Source organism: Macrobrachium nipponense, chromosome 20 (genome assembly GCF_015104395.2).
Source record: "Macrobrachium nipponense isolate FS-2020 chromosome 20, ASM1510439v2, whole genome shotgun sequence".
NCBI lineage: Eukaryota > Metazoa > Arthropoda > Malacostraca > Decapoda > Palaemonidae > Macrobrachium > Macrobrachium nipponense.
Genome location: NC_061089.1, coordinates 19374241 through 19390283, shown reverse-complemented (window position 1 = coordinate 19390283; position 16043 = coordinate 19374241). Strand labels below are relative to the sequence as shown.

The 16043-nt window shown below is 34.9% G+C and overlaps 1 protein-coding gene and 2 long non-coding RNA genes across 3 annotated transcripts in view; 2 read left to right on the top strand and 1 right to left on the bottom strand.

Moving 5' to 3' along the window:
- Positions 1–1579: 1579 nt before the first annotated feature.
- Positions 1580–6287, top strand: LOC135222844 (uncharacterized). The gene is made up of 2 exons (XR_010316365.1): positions 1580–2923; positions 6168–6287. It is a non-coding gene; the product is annotated as an uncharacterized LOC135222844 (long non-coding RNA).
- Positions 6288–9798: 3511 nt separating this feature from the next.
- Positions 9799–10470, top strand: LOC135222838 (uncharacterized). Its single transcript, XR_010316363.1, has 2 exons — positions 9799–9935; positions 10091–10470. It is a non-coding gene; the product is annotated as an uncharacterized LOC135222838 (long non-coding RNA).
- The window catches only part of LOC135222831 (vesicle-trafficking protein SEC22b-like), a 93827-nt gene continuing 88140 nt past the window's right edge, over positions 10357–16043 (bottom strand). Inside the window, exons 4-5 of the mRNA XM_064261160.1 lie at positions 14970–15116; positions 10357–13058 (exon numbers count right to left, since the gene is read on the bottom strand). Of these exons, the coding sequence (XP_064117230.1) occupies positions 12910–13058; positions 14970–15116 (296 nt within the window). The 3' untranslated portion in view covers positions 10357–12909. The remainder of the gene's footprint in view (positions 13059–14969; positions 15117–16043) is intronic.

The following is a 16043-nucleotide window of genomic DNA, read 5'->3' as shown; positions in this document are numbered from 1 at the left end:
GTTACTGAGAACCAACGAAGTTGTTCTGCTTGTTTCAAGTTTCAACAGTTTCATCCGGAATTCCGAATCTGGCAATTTCTTAGTACTGTTTCTCGAAAATTACCAGATTTATATGATGTGGTGATTATACCTATCTTAAATTTCTGACTCATTCCTTTTTGTTCCAGATTTTATCTATTTATACTATTAACTCATTCTACAACAGTGTAAAAAGATCTCTTAGGGCAAATCAGATTTCTTACAATGTGAGCTATTTTGAACAGTAGGTAGATACAGTGTAAGTAGTAGCTCCCCACAATGCCTGTTATAATAATATTATATAATGATTACTTTCACTCGCCCATTGTAATCATTATATGGCGTAATAAATAGATTAAAACATGGTCAGCTTTTAATAGGACAGTAAGGTTTTCATGTAAGCGATGAACCAAGCAAGATTTCACCCTAAATGTTCATGTTATTTAGCAACGATATAATCCATGTCGTTTTCTTTAAGAATGAATAACTGCTGCATTTTTTTTAGTCTTCCAGCCTCGAAGCCCATCAAAGAGCATCACCTGACACCAAACATTCGCTCCCCTATTGAAGATTCAGTATCTTAAGGTGATAAATGTGGATCAGATTCAGAAGCAGTCACTCATAAAGAAATTGGTAAAGTCTGTCCTCTACTCCGACCTGACTGTTCACCTTGCATTTTCTGTAACAAGAATCCCTGTGACGTTCCCTGGAAAGGTAGGCGATAATACAATTATTCCTACGGAAATATTTATTAAAGGTAAATGGGAATGTTTGACATGATTCACAATCATAAAAATGAAATTATTGACATTTGTTGTTCAAATTTATTCTTGCTATTCTTGTTCGTGATTGGCTTGTATAACGTTAACCAAATTACCTATATATGTTGGTCAATCGAATTGTTGCAACATCAGTATAATGGTATTTTACGTATGTTGTGTTAGCAATTTATTTAGAATTACAATTCTATGCTATATTGTTAATGTATATGTTAACGTTGTGACTGAAAAGGTATGACTTCCGCTTTATCATCGGTTTCGTTAAGATGAAATTTTATTTCGTTTGGGAAATAATTGATACTAGAGACACTGTTAATGAAGCTTTGACCTTAAAAGATTTGGTATTCGCATTCGTTTTTTTTAATATGCCCCCTGAATATCTACCAAAATAGTTTTTTTAATATCATGGATAAATTATGTAAGTTAACGTGAAAATGAAATCCTATGAAACCACAGCGAAGATCCACAATATACGTTAATGGTTAGCAGGAACATTTTGGAGAGAGAGAGAGAGAGAGAGAGAGAGAGAGAGAGAGAGAGAGAGAGAGAGAGAGAGAGAGAGAGAGAGAGAAAACATTTTTAACAGAATTTAATCCCTGTGTATAATATCCAGTAATGTTAAAAACCATGAGTGACGCCAAATTATTCCCAAAAATGTAGATCTGCAACTGCCTCCCTCCTCCCCCACCCCATGTGTGTGTGTGTGTGTGTGTGTGTGCGCCTTCCCAAGGTTATGATGAGGGTTAACCACTTGGACTTGAAGGTACTGACCAGCCCTTGTCTCCCTGCTAATTAGATTCAATGACCATACAGAATTCTGATGATGTTCCGACAAGAAGGCTGCCGTGGTTGTAGACTACGGTGGACGAAGACACAAGAAGCAATACATGCATACGTAATCTTATATTCATGCTTGCGCACGTATAGATGTCTAGATCTTGGATGTAGACTTAACAATTTCGAAACGAAATCGAAGGTGTATGACCATTACTAGGGGTCTGGATAAACAAATATAAGGAATAAAACTAAATCAGTTTAAATGTACAAAAGTGCAGGAAAAAAAACTACCTTGATACCAAAGTCCCAATAAAAAAGATGAAAACATAAGAATGTAATGCACTTATCCCGAATACAAATCTCCGAATAAATTCTTGTCGTGTTCAAGAGTTACCTGCATACCTATAGCCCTCGCTGGTTAAACAAATGACAAACAAGTGTAGCGGACATTCCAATTACAAGGATTGATGTTCCTTTTAATGCGAAGTGCACGTGTAAATTTGACAAACTAATGTGAAATTAATGGCCAATATCACTGAAGAGTAATCATTGCCCTTAAATGGAACGTTGTCAGACTATATTAGGAATACGTACTCTCTGATCTATGATATGCAACAGTAAACAGTCAGCACCTATACTCGCCCTGTTCAAGAAAGTCTTCACTGCTGCTGTTAGAATAAGTCTATCTCATGCCCACAAGACCTCTTGCTCTAGAGAGTAGAGCGTAAGTAGGTCTAGTTACGAAAAGACTTCCGGGCAATGCATTCACTCACGCAATATCTAAATCATGACTTCTTGCTCGTGCGTGCGATCGCGTTTTAATCTATAGCTAATGAAGAAAATAACTACGTTTGCATATACGTATCCTACCAAGACCACCGAGATAGAAGGCCTGTTCGATGTGACGTCTTGATCCTACACCTGGTTCCCCCAGCGTCAGTGGCAACCATCTTGACATATTGATTGAAAGTCATTTGGTGGTCACTGGACTGCTCTAACCCCGAAAAGAACATTAGACACTGCTATAACTTAAAAAAGAAACCATTATATATTCCGGTCTGGTAGCTCATTTGGAGTGACGTACAGACGATGTTCGAGTCTAACAAAAAGTTAACTAGAGCTTCACAGAGTAGCCTACATGTAGCTCTTATTTTTGCACAAGATGATGGTAAAAACATTACCTGATGTCAGTAGTGTATATATAAATCGTCCCTTCTAAGTTCAAGGAAAACGGGTACCTCAAATGGGGCGGTTCCTGAAGGATGGCCTTCGTAACCGAGCCGATGTTCGTAATATCTAGGCTGCCAAAGCCTGCTCTCTTCAGCTAGTCGACTGGGTCTACGCGCCAAGTAAGGATACTGCTGCTGCTTGCTTGTTTTGAGATTTCGTGCAAAACCAGGAAAATTTCTTATATATACTTTCTTATTTTATGTTATTTCTTTATCGCGTGAAATTCCTGGGAATGTATTTTGACGATTGTTTTTTCCGACAGCATTGATAGACTCAATCGGAGGTGTGATGTTTGTAAACACAACATAGTGGCAAATTACATTACCTAATTTGCGGAAGTGCTGTGTCCTGTACTATTACTGGCAAAGAAAATTAATGTAGTGTACATGCAGACGAAATTAATGAGAAAACAAGGCCTTCTCAGTGTGATAATTACTCTTTAGGAAGTAATTACAAGTTAATGAAAACAAATGCCCCTTCATCATCTTGCGTATAGTATTCTCGTGGATCACGTTACTTGGATGAAAGCTCCATCTGTCTTGATTGTGAGAACTTTACAGAGGATAAATCTTGCGGACGTTGCGGTGTATACGGACTTCTCCAAGATACGGACGGCTTTGCCTGGCAGAACCTTTCAGGTGACCTTGGACGGAGATGCCTCCAGAATGATGAATCCACCTGATTGTGTTTCCTAACTTAATATTTCATTTGTTGACGTAAATTGTCCTGGCGTTGCTACGGGAGTCTGGTTTCGGTAAAGAAAATATAAAGCCATAAATGCTTTTTGAAAGACTGACAATAAAGATATGGAAATCTGAAAGATTCGCGATGTACTTAGATTATGCTTTTTGTAGAAGTGGAGAGAGAGAGAGAGAGAGAGAGAGAGAGAGAGAGAGAGAGAGAGAGAGAGAGAGAGAGAGAGACGCACTTAGATTATGCTTTTTGTAGAAGTAGAGAGAGAGAGAGAGAGAGAGAGAGAGAGAGAGAGAGAGAGAGAGAGAGAGAGAGAGAGAGAGAGACGCTCTCCCCTTTTTGGCATGAGATGAATTAATTAGTGTGGTTTAGGACTAAGGGAAAAGCATATAGGGACTAGAATTTTGAGTGTTCAAGCGAGGTAATGAACTTTATTTCAAGCTGGATAATTAATTCAACGTATCGACTTCCATGATGTAGGAACATATGTAAGAGCCCCTTCTCAATAGCAAAATACATTTCGCATAACAAAACCACGCACAATAAGCGTCATGCCAACAACTAATCCTTTTGTCTCCCCCTATTATTTTAATGCTGTTCAAGAGGGAGGTCGGCTGTATGGCGGTCAAATCTTCTCGGATTTACAAATACTTTGGGAATTGGGAGAGTTCTGGACAAATATCTTGATATGTGTGTGTGTGTGATTACACAAACACGCATACACAACTGGGCGTGCACACAGTATTTTTACTAAACGCCAATCAAATGGTAGAGGGAGGTTCGAAGCAGGTGATATACATAGACAAAAGTTTTATCACATGCATAATATAAGACTAAATTCTTTCAAAATAAATGCACTCTTGTAGATATATAATTTGATTTTATTTTATTTATATAGAGTTTTGGCATTACGCCAAGCACTGTAAAAGGTTTGAAAAGTGTTACAAGAGGAAACCCTCGCAGTTGCACTAAACAATTGTTAGGAGAGGGTGGACAGTAAGATGGAAGAGAATATGAACGGAGGTACAGTAAAAGGAATGAAAATAGTTGCAGCTAGGGGCCTAAGGGACGCTGCAAAGAACCTTAAGTAATGCCAACATTGCACCGAATAAGGTGCACTGATGGCACTAACCCCCTACGGGGTAGACATATATATTTGAATACGATTATAATCACTCTTGACACGTAATTCATATATCACTCAAAACCAGGAGTGAAACAGAATAATAAGAGACTGGGTGTAGGTACTACTGACCGGTTTCGACTCCATTTCTAAACCAATGACGAATGGCTCAAAAATATAATTGATACCGATCAGGTCTACGCCAAGTCTGTCATTATTTCGCTAATGGATGGCTTAGAATAACATTGAAACCGGTCAGGGACTATTACAGTCTGCTATTATTTCACCTGTGGTTTTGATTGATATTTAAATACATACATACATACACATTCTACATACAGACATATGTTCCTTTATTTATTTAATGGGATTCTTTTCACTCACAATACACCGCTACTAAACTTAATGTATAGCTACCTGTGTCTCTGATACTAGAAAGTCATTGGAAAATAACCTTGAAATAATTGAAAGACTATAGGCAATACCCTAAGATTTGATCAGGTGCGGTTAGTATGTCAGGTATATATTGGAGGGAATAATTTGATACTAAAGGGTTAATTGCTGTGATTACGAGCTACTCAAGGTCTGTACGTCTAAACCCGATCACGACAGAGTAAGCTATTTTGAAAAAGGGAACTTTATTTTCATTATCGTCCGTAAGGTGCACTCACTATTTTGTTAAACTTGAAAATTGCATTGACAACAGACCATCAGTATAAGAAAATAGCATGAGAATAAAAATAATATAATAGCAGATAAATTAATAATTAGCTAATAAAGATACTAAAAGACAACTGAAATAAAATAGCTTGGTGTCACGTGAGTGTAGCCTACAGACAAACTACGGAAATCAGACCCAAGGTCTAATAATACGGAAGGGTAGGGTTTAAAGAACAGCGGTCAGGAAGCTAAATGTAGCCCTGAGATGGCCTAGTACCACAAATGGTAGCGTGCGCTCACCCATCAATTGTATAACATGGTAATTATGAGGCCGGGGCACCCTTGAGGCTGCTCGAATCCGTGAAAATGAAGAAAATGTAGTACCATAAGTTGACTGCTATCTTTTGTTAGTGTATAACTAGTTGACTGCTATCTTTTGTTAGTGTATAACTGTGTTTAAATGATACATTTACGGGATTTCAATTCTACGTCGAAGATGCAATCAACTTTGCAAAACCCTTTCAGCAGCAAAGTTAGCAAAGTAATAAAATTTTATGAGGGAATGAATTCTTGGCTGAATTTGCAAAAAGTACTAACGAATCTGTTCAAGTACACCCAGGATAAACATCAGAAATATATAGTGTAGGGTTTATTACGATTTTAAAAACTTTTCTACTCTGGTGATTAGGTTCTGGCTACCATATATCGATTTACTTAGCATCGACAACCCTAATAAAATTATGAATTGAAACGACGAAATAATGTGGTTTTAGATTTAACCAGCAAAATGTTCTTTGTCATTCAATTATTCGTAACCAATTTAAATTACATCAATGAAAATACAGTGACGACACATTTTAATATCTCTGTACCTTCTCCTGTCACAGATTTGTTTTTAAAAGTGAAGACCATCTGGCTGGGCTTACTTCAACTTGTGCAGAATGGCTTATGATGTTTGTGTCCCGCACACTTCCTGCCTAGAATTCTGAGCAGGATCAGCATTAGTAGGAACTTCTCTTGTTAAAGTTGCTGGTGGAGCATGATTCTCTTCGGCACACCCGTCTCATGAATAAAACAGTTTGGAAGGCTATATTACTACTAGGTAAAAGTACTTGAAGTAATCAGTGGCTGTTTACCCGGATTCCGTGAATTTAGCTTGGTAGCCACTCGACTGAAATGTCTATGTACCTAGCCCACACACCCAGGTATATTTCAATGCAGTAAGAAGGCTCCATTCAGCCTAAAAGTATCAAGCAACTACACGAAATTAAAATAGTTTTAATGGAGTAAGGAGGCTCGATTCTAGCCTAAAAGTAAAAAGTAACGGTATGAGATGAAGATGGTCTCCAAAGATGTAGTACAGTCCATTAAGAAGGCTCCTAAAACGTATTAATTTTCACGTCGTTCACATGGCAGTTCAAATCCCGCCATGATTGAAGAAATTAATTTTAAGATTCTTTTGTCTTGCTTACTTTCCTGTCACTTACCAGGATACTATCATGGAAGAGAAACGAAGGTAAAGATAAAAGTAAAGCTCTAAAGTTTAGTTAAATTACAAAATTTACGGTATACAGCCAAGTACTTGGCACTTTCAATCATTCAGCACTTATGAAATTGAAAAATGTTCGAGTTGTTGGGCAGTAAGTTCAAGAAATCTAAAACAGGCAGGGCTGGAGGTAAAGACCAAAATGCCTGTGCAGCTCAAAGGGACTGCATGCACCCTTTAGCAATGCCTACCTGTGCACTTCAACAATGAAAATTATATATATACGAGATTGTTACTATTGAGAGTCAATTGCACTGATTTCATTATACCTTCTGCTTTATGAACTCCAAAGACACGACCTGTACAAAAAACAATAGGTTAAAGGACCATGAATTTGCCTAGTATATACAATTACTCAGGTTTCATTGATTTACTCACCAACTTATTTTATATATTATCATCTTTGTTTTTGTTATATATGCTAACTAACTGCATGAGAGAGAGAGAGAGAGAGAGAGAGAGAGAGAGAGAGAGAGAGAGAGAGAGAGAGAGAGAGAGATAGAGAGAGAGAGAAGAGAGCAGGAGAGAGGAGAGAGAGAGAGAGAGAGAGAGAGAGAGAGAGAAATTATCATAAACTCAAATCAATAAACCAGGGATCCTTAATACACAGAAAAGTATATACTTCAGCAGGTTGTGAAAAAGGCAACCTGTCCAGCAACGAGGCAAAAACCCCCAGGGACAAATTCTTGCTCACTTATGAGAGGACCAGAGGCTTCAAAAGAACAAGTATCTTGTTCTAAGGGAAAGGTTAAAAGAATTGTCTTTAACTGAAAAGAGTACATATAACTTTGTTTGAGGACATCATGAAAGTATACCAATACAGACAAAACTGCTCTACAGTTGGTTTGGACAGGGCTACGCATGTAGGAGTAATAACAGACTTGGTGAAAGAATGAATAACAATAAGAAAGTCGAGTTATATTTCATTACATTTTTCAACTATACTGCATACATCTCAAGCTTCCGTATTTCCTGAATCCTACGACCTGCTTCCTTTTAAGAAGCACTGTTTTCATTAACTAATAAGGAAACTCCATTATTTACAAAGTCCAACTGAATAACAATTCAAGCAAAATTCCACTGTAATGCTACATCATAAGCCTTCAACACATCAAGAACAAAGATTTTTGGGAAGGAATTACAAGACTTACAAGACATGAATCTCTGAAGTACTCTGGTAATTTCCAGCACAAGACTTTTTAACCCTGAAATAAACTATGTATTGGCTTCACTAGTTATGCCATCAGGACATTTCCCCTTCTGTACCTCCCTTCAAAAACACCAAAGACCTCTTGGACTTAATCTTGTCAGAAAAGTATATAAATCCTATTTGACAAGATATAAACTAATTATAAAAACATTTATAAACTATTTACGCAAATAAACCGAGACGCATAAAAATACGTACAACTCGAAGAAGCATAAGCTGCAAGTCCTTTTATTTATGGTAATTAACAACCTGGCACAGAATGTCATGGTGTGAAAAACAAACTGGGAAGACTGAAAGATATCAGTAAAATTATATACAGATAAAATTAACTCATGAATTCACAATCAATTAGCAGATAAAAACTCAATTTTATTAAACAATGGCATATTAACCAATACAAACATATTCCAAACAGTAGAAAAAAAAAAAGTCAAAAATAGCATGGTAAAAATCCTCTTGAGAACAGGAAAACGACTGGGTTATAAATCAACATACAGAAAAATAACTTTACAGCAGTGACAAAGACACCAAGTTCCCGCTGCAAGAAAAAATTACACACTGAAAACCACTGATGGTACCAACATGGCAGTTTTGTATTTCTTTGAAGGTATATCTTGCAGTCTACTGTCAGTTTAAAAGCACACTAAATATAAAAGACAGTTTTGTGTAAACAAATCAGTGATGCTATATCAGAGGTTGTGAAAAAGGAATATATGATGAAGTAGGGGGAGAAACCGGGAAGTCAACCAATCAGTGATGTCACATTTAGGTATTTTGGAAGAAATTTGTAAATGATGGATCTTTAGAAAATGAATTCGCTAAAAGACTGAACTAACCAAAATGTGTTTACCATACATATTTCACTGTGAGTATGTGGGATAGAATCTTGAAACAATTCTTTCAAGTTTTATAGTTTTGAAAATAAAGCCTTGTAAAGAATACTATATACCATTTGGCAAGATCATATTCATAATAACATAAGTAAAAAAACTTAAATGATCAGTACAGTATAAAGAAAAAAAGATTGATGACTGACTGGTGGCACTGGCTTGGAAATGTTCCTCAACTACTGTAAAACATGCCATTACATGGACACCTCAAGGTTCTAGAAAAGTGAAGAACCAGAAATATGAAGAAGGAACCAAGGGTCAACTGGGATGATCTGCCCGAGAGAAAAAAGAAACGAGATAACTGAATGAATCAGTGGAGGCCCATTGCATTAACAGCACTAGAGGCACTAGTCAGTTTTTTGCTTTTGCAAATTAGAATTTCTTTAAGAATCCTAAATCTCACATTTTCAATCAGTCACTGCCACAAGCAGAAATCATTTTTTTAACGATTAATGTTGTAAAGCACTGTATTTTTATGACATTGTTTAGATGGATCACAGAGTATATCAATTATACAGAGCTCTTGTATTAAATGTTTTAAGGAATAAATGATTCACCAGTAACCACACTGACTGGAAACAGCTAGACCTACTTCAGTTTCTTTCATTTTCATAAATTTCTTCAAAGTTATAACTGTGACTAAGGAATTTTATTATCCAATCTACTGATGATTTGTCAATGGACGTATCAGATGTGAAGACAGAAGTAGCGATAAGTCAAACAAAACATATTATTCTTTCTGAAAATATAACAGACTATTAACTGTGGGAGAATTTGACCCATCAGCTTACTTCAAATGAACTGTTAATGCTTTCATATTTTTTCGCTTTCATATTTTTTCGTGTATGAATGGGTGTAATATTTTCTGTAAACTAAAACATGAGTGTTAACTAAAAATCATTTCTCATCATAATTCACATTTATGGCTTACTTGCAGATAAACAAAAGCTTCAGTGCTGACAGTTCAAGAATAATATTAATACCTACGAAATTTATAATGTTTTTGTGGGTAAGTAGAACAGTACAGAATCTTTTTTAGAATCACTTTTATGACAGCAACTGAATTAAAATGATAGAGAGAGAGAGAGAGATTATTTATTGTACATATTGGTACACAGTTTTTCATATAAAATTTAACATTACTCCATATTCTGCCCTTTCTAGAGAATACTTCAACTGCTGATGTGTCTTGCATTAACTATCTCATTAGTTTATGCACGAGGTGGCGTGCACTTCCGTCTGCCAAAAAATAACAAAAATACCAGAAAGAATCGACAGTTTAGGGCAATGAAGCCAGCCAACTACCCAGCACAGCCTGCTAATTTTCATTCGCCAACTTTTAATCAACAATACCAAGGATTTCCTTATGATCCAACGGGACATGGCGCCCCAGAATTTTCCTTTTTCTCTACAAAATAATACTACAGAAACTTCTTGTGTGAATTTATTCAAGGCTTTTATCAAAGTACCAAATGACCCTACGATATCATTTACGATGTAAAATCTAAACGTCCACAATGTATAAAAATAAACAAGACAAAAGATCCAATAGTTTTAAATCCTAAAAGAAATGGGAAAAAGATGATATACAGTATATAGATGCATGATGTGTAAAATTGTTTTTTTATATATTTTCATAATGCTTGGTTTTTAATATCCTATATATTTCTGTATGCACCAAACAAGCAAAATAAACTGGATGATATTCCAGCCACCATTTTATTTCAGTATATGGGTTTGAAAAATGGTAACAAAAGAATATATACAATAATTAAATAAAACAAGTAAAGGCTATGTTAGTCACACAAAACACTATGTTATAGCAGGAGATTAAGAAGCCCAAAACAACATTCACTTATCCCATTCTTTGAGTTTCAGGAACTACAAAATAATGTACTGTTTTATGTATTAATTTTTATACGTACTTGCAAAGTCCTTCTAATGTATTATATATTTCAGTACATGAAGACAAAAGATTTAAAATTCAATAATTTCCTACAAGTACTTTATACTTCTTATTGTTCGAGAAACATCACCTATAATGAGTTACATTTTCATAAAAAATCTTTTAAAAAATGTATTGATAGTTCACAGTAAGTGGACAAGACATATTCAGAGCACAAGGAATTCTAAATCCAATCTCTATAACGTACATAAAAAATAGCAGATGTAAAAAGAAATGTCTTGTGTTCCTTATTTGAAAAAAGTGGTGTGGTATGGTTAAACGACTCAATAATGAAAAACTTTGCCAGAAATAAATTTTGGAATGAAGCATGAAAAAATTCATAGAACTTTACAAATGGACATACTAAATTCTGCAGGTACGTTACACAAGCCTTTATGTTTTAATGAAATACATGAAAAAATACGGAACTTTACTCTTACGACCATCATTCTTTTCAGTGGTTTACCACTACTTATAGTAAGGCCAGTAGAAGAGCATAAAATAAGGTCTGATATAATTTAATTGGAGATGCTATCAAAAAGAGATTGGTTAAAATATTCAGCATACATACAGTAAAAAAAAATTCAAGTGAGTATGGAAGAATCTAGTTAATATTTGGCATTCAGAATGTTAGATGTTTAAACCATTAACCAATACATTGATTATTAGAGTTTACTATACAAAACCTATGAATCACAAGCTGCAAGGCAATGTATGAACATTACTTAAATAACAATTATACTTCTCCATTTGCCTACCTCTCAGCTCAAATTAAAAGACCAAAAAACCATTAATACTATAAGTAATTAGAAAATAAATAGAATAAGCCTTCAATAATAGAAAAATAATGAAGAACTATATGATCTTGTTTCTTTTTTCCAAGAAAATAATTACCAGTAAACTTATCATCATTGTGACATAAAATCAGATATAGTTGATATTTTGAATCTTGACAATATAGACTCAACATATCTATATTCCACAAGTAAACATTTGAAATTTCCTTTACAATACAAAAAATTTGTTTTGGGGACTCTCAGCAGTACCTAGAATCTATCAAAAGGGAGAACAAAGTTTCACCTACATTTCCTTCACCTAATCATTCAGATAGTCCATTTATAGAGTAAGTACATTCTTTGGTATCAAATGGACTAATGCTAATGTGGCTCCTATCCTCAAGAAAGGTTCTGTCCTTTTGCTATGAGTTTCTATAAGAAAAAAAATCCCAGCTATCAACAAATCTTCATTCAAAGACACTTATGGAGACTAAAACCCTATGGTTGTATGTCTGACATACAATGAATTAATATTTATGTAAACAATGCAAATAGTTACAATCATAAATAATTTCTACACATAATAAAATTCCAACAAACAACACCCACATATTTGTCATGGTATCTGACTGCATTAAATGATTTCATGACAAAGTACAGTACTATACAGGCTCAGTTTTTTAATATGTACTGTATGATTTTAGCATTAAAGTATTCAGAAAAAGCAGTGCTACTGTGACAGGGTTTCTTTCCCGATTTTGCACCACATTGATTGCTGTGGGATTGATATTTCAAAACTAAGCTGTCCCAAAATATTAACCAAGAGCTACAAGTGATAAAATAATCAAAATCCCGACTACAACTGATTCCCAAGAACATATGCATGTTTCCTTAAAAAAAAAATTTTGGTATAATTTCTAATTTTCTGCAACGACAGTAAAAAATAACGGAAAATAATCAAATAACTTCTTTGAACATGTAGCTCTTTTATCAAGGACAACTACATATCAATGTCTTTTTGAAACCTTTTTAAACATATAGTAATCTATCAAATAACAAATACTGCACAGCACATTCAAACACAAAAAAATTTAAATCTCCCCTCATGATTATCAAATACTTCTTTATTTATATAAACACTTAATGAATATGCAGTGTTTCACTGAATGTTTCTTTAACAGTGGAAAATGTATGAAAAAACATTTCAACAAGGCTGTTTTTTACAAATTTATTATAGCTACCAATTACATTCCTAAAAGAGACTAAAAGATAAAGAAATAAACAAAGAATACCAATGTGACTACTGCTCCAGCAGCAATTTTTGCATAAGTTGAACGCATATTCAGGTACTGCGCATCTTTGTGATATTTTTTAGACATCATGGACAATCCAGAAGCCTTATTCTCCAAATCTGAAAAGCAAATGTTCACATTTTAAAAAGCATAAAACATGTGAATAAAGTCAAATAATTATGACAAAATGAGCTAATTCACCCTTCATATCTTTCATTTCCCATTCTCATACTGTGTCCTGTCTCCTCCCTCTACACTAGTTGCATAACAGCCTTCTGGACAACAGACAAAACATATAAATTTCAAAACCTCCTACCTAGAATAAGTAAGGGAACTAGAGTGATACAACTATTCTCAAGAAAAAAAATTCTAGAGCCCTGTCAAAGACTATCATCATGTAGCTCCTGCATTTGTAGGTAAGTTAATGTTTTTTGTTTTGTCTATTTTTATGTGCCACAGAAATTTGATCGAACAAAAGCTGAAAAATACTCTTACTGTAAAAATGCAGAACGACACCTTCCCTACACTTCCTCTTGATTCCTCCTCCTACTTTTTGTATATCCAAGAAACAAGCTCCCCTGCGCTAGCTTGATGCATCAATGAACTCTAATATCTATAATGTTGTAGGATCTATATGAAACCTATGAGTGATTGTGATTCTTCTAACAATCTGGGTTACACTCTGAAACCAGTAGTACTTATTCTTCCAAATTATCTCTTGATCTATGACCAAATATTAAGGTGAAATGACAATCAAAATTTTTTTTACATAGGAGTCAGTGGAGGTCCATTAATCCCAGAAATTTTAATCCACAAAAAAGCACCTGGTAGTATATTCTTAGTGGACAAGGTTACCTCAACTCCATTGGTTAAAGTCCCATTTCTTGTGTTGTTTGAAAGCTGACAGACAGTGGGGTCGGAAAGTGGGCACTTCAAGTTGAACATAATGGGTTTGTACTGAAAAAAGTGCTTTTATTTAAAAAATTTATATTTGTTACATCTCAAACACATTACTTTAAACATAACAAAAATGGCAACTTGTGGAAGGGAACTCAGCTGATGACAACCCAAGAAAGATGAGGGTACCAGTAGGGTTCCTGGATAGGTTACCGAAAACCCAAAACTCCTGACAATGACAAAAACTGCACTGTGATGCTTTTAATAAAGGTCTTGCAATTGTATGTCTGTTTAACATACCATTACTAAGGGGCCCAAGGTACAGGAATCCAAAAATTCAAAAGCACCACCTCTTTGGTAAAAAATAATAAAATTAGTTTTGCACCTCAAAGTGCCAGGTGATAAAAATTATCAAAATTTCTTTTAAAAAGTAAGGATACAAAAAGTGCTCAGATTTCATTGTACTGAACTCTGACCTGAGAATCTTCTAAAAGCACTATAATTTGGGCCAGAATGCTGTTTTTTTGGTTTCTTCCAAGGACTGGAGCAGCTAGAATTTATGCACACACATGAACAGACTTTGTTAACAATAATGGGTTTGTGATGAATAAAAAATGTGTTGCAGGAATGAGCAAGGCAAATTCTTCCTTTCGCAGGTGTATTAAACTCAGTCTACACCACTGATTAACAAACAATTACCTCCACCAATTCTGGTTAGTGTTTTCCCTGCAAGTGGTAATACATAATAGAAAATTTAAGTATGTATTTATACTTGCACAGGTTATACGTAGAGGCTTTTATCATAATCATAATGATTTTACATAAGATTTTCCCTTTCTGTGGTCAAGAAATAAAATAAATTTTATCTACTCTGTTCTGTCTTGTGGACTCTGCCTGAATTCCAATCTAGTCTAGTTCTTCTTCTTTGCCCTTTCCCATGATTTCTCAGGGTTTCAAATTGATCTCTCCATATCTACAACTTTTCTGACTAATAGTTCCCCAGGTTAATACTAGAAAAAAAATCTCTTTGCTAAGATACTTAAAGATCAAAATCACACATAATCTGATCCACTAACTTTAATCTATATAAACTCTTAGGATCATAACTAAGAAAGTAAAGTAGCATTTCATACCTGAAAGGGCTGTTCCTCGCTGCAAAACATCATCAATATTATCCATCATAATTCTCTGAACATCATTTAAATCTTCTCTTAACTGATGTAAGTGTCGTCTTCCTCGCTGGTCACTGTACTGACGCCTTAGTTTCTGGATATATGTGTCTGAAGGAAAAAGCAGACTAGAATAAAAGAATTCATCATGCCAGGGTAGACTAATTTACAACATACACCCAAACCAGCCACCTGAAATCCTACTGGCACATAAAATAACAAATTTTCCAACCAAAAATATGCAAAACTAATCTAGTTCACAAAATTTTTTTTTACAAATTTACCTAATGCTGAATGGCAAACCTTTATGTAAATTAAAATGGAAATTGAAAATTCAATCCACATTACCAAACAGGATTACCTTACATAGTTATGCAATTTGGAGATGAGTTTTATAACAATTTTTTAAACAAAATTTATTGTTACGTTACAATCCCATTTCTTTCTTAAATGGTTCCAAAGCTTCTTCATAAAAAATGGTCATCACCAATGCTGCCTGATCTTTTTACCATATGAATGGAACCAAGAGATGGGCCCTGTAAGTACAGTAATGGATTTGTACCAAAAATATCAGTTTCGAAAACTGTATCTGACATGCCATAAACACAGTACAGTACTTAACAGCAGTCTGAGTAACTTCTTTTGAGGGATGCCCTCTTATCAACTCAAGAATGATAACATTGGCTTTTGGAGCCATTAACCTCATGAATGAAGGAATGTGAAAACCAGAAGGTACACCCCTTATAAGAAGTCATGGGAAGGACTGTAACCTTTTTAGTAAAGACATGGTTTCTACTCACTCAAAATCAGTCTCCAAACACTGCAGCCAAGTTATTACAAAAGCAGTTAAGATGCTGAAGAATGGAACAGACCTTACAAGTTGATGGGATTGTACATGAGACCTTTTTCGAAAGCATAGATACATATACCACAGAAATCTAAACTGAATGAAATAGAAAAGAGTACTATAATGAAGAGGAAGAAGAGTTTAATAAATGATCAGCATGATGACAGTTTGTTATTATTTGGTCAAAGACC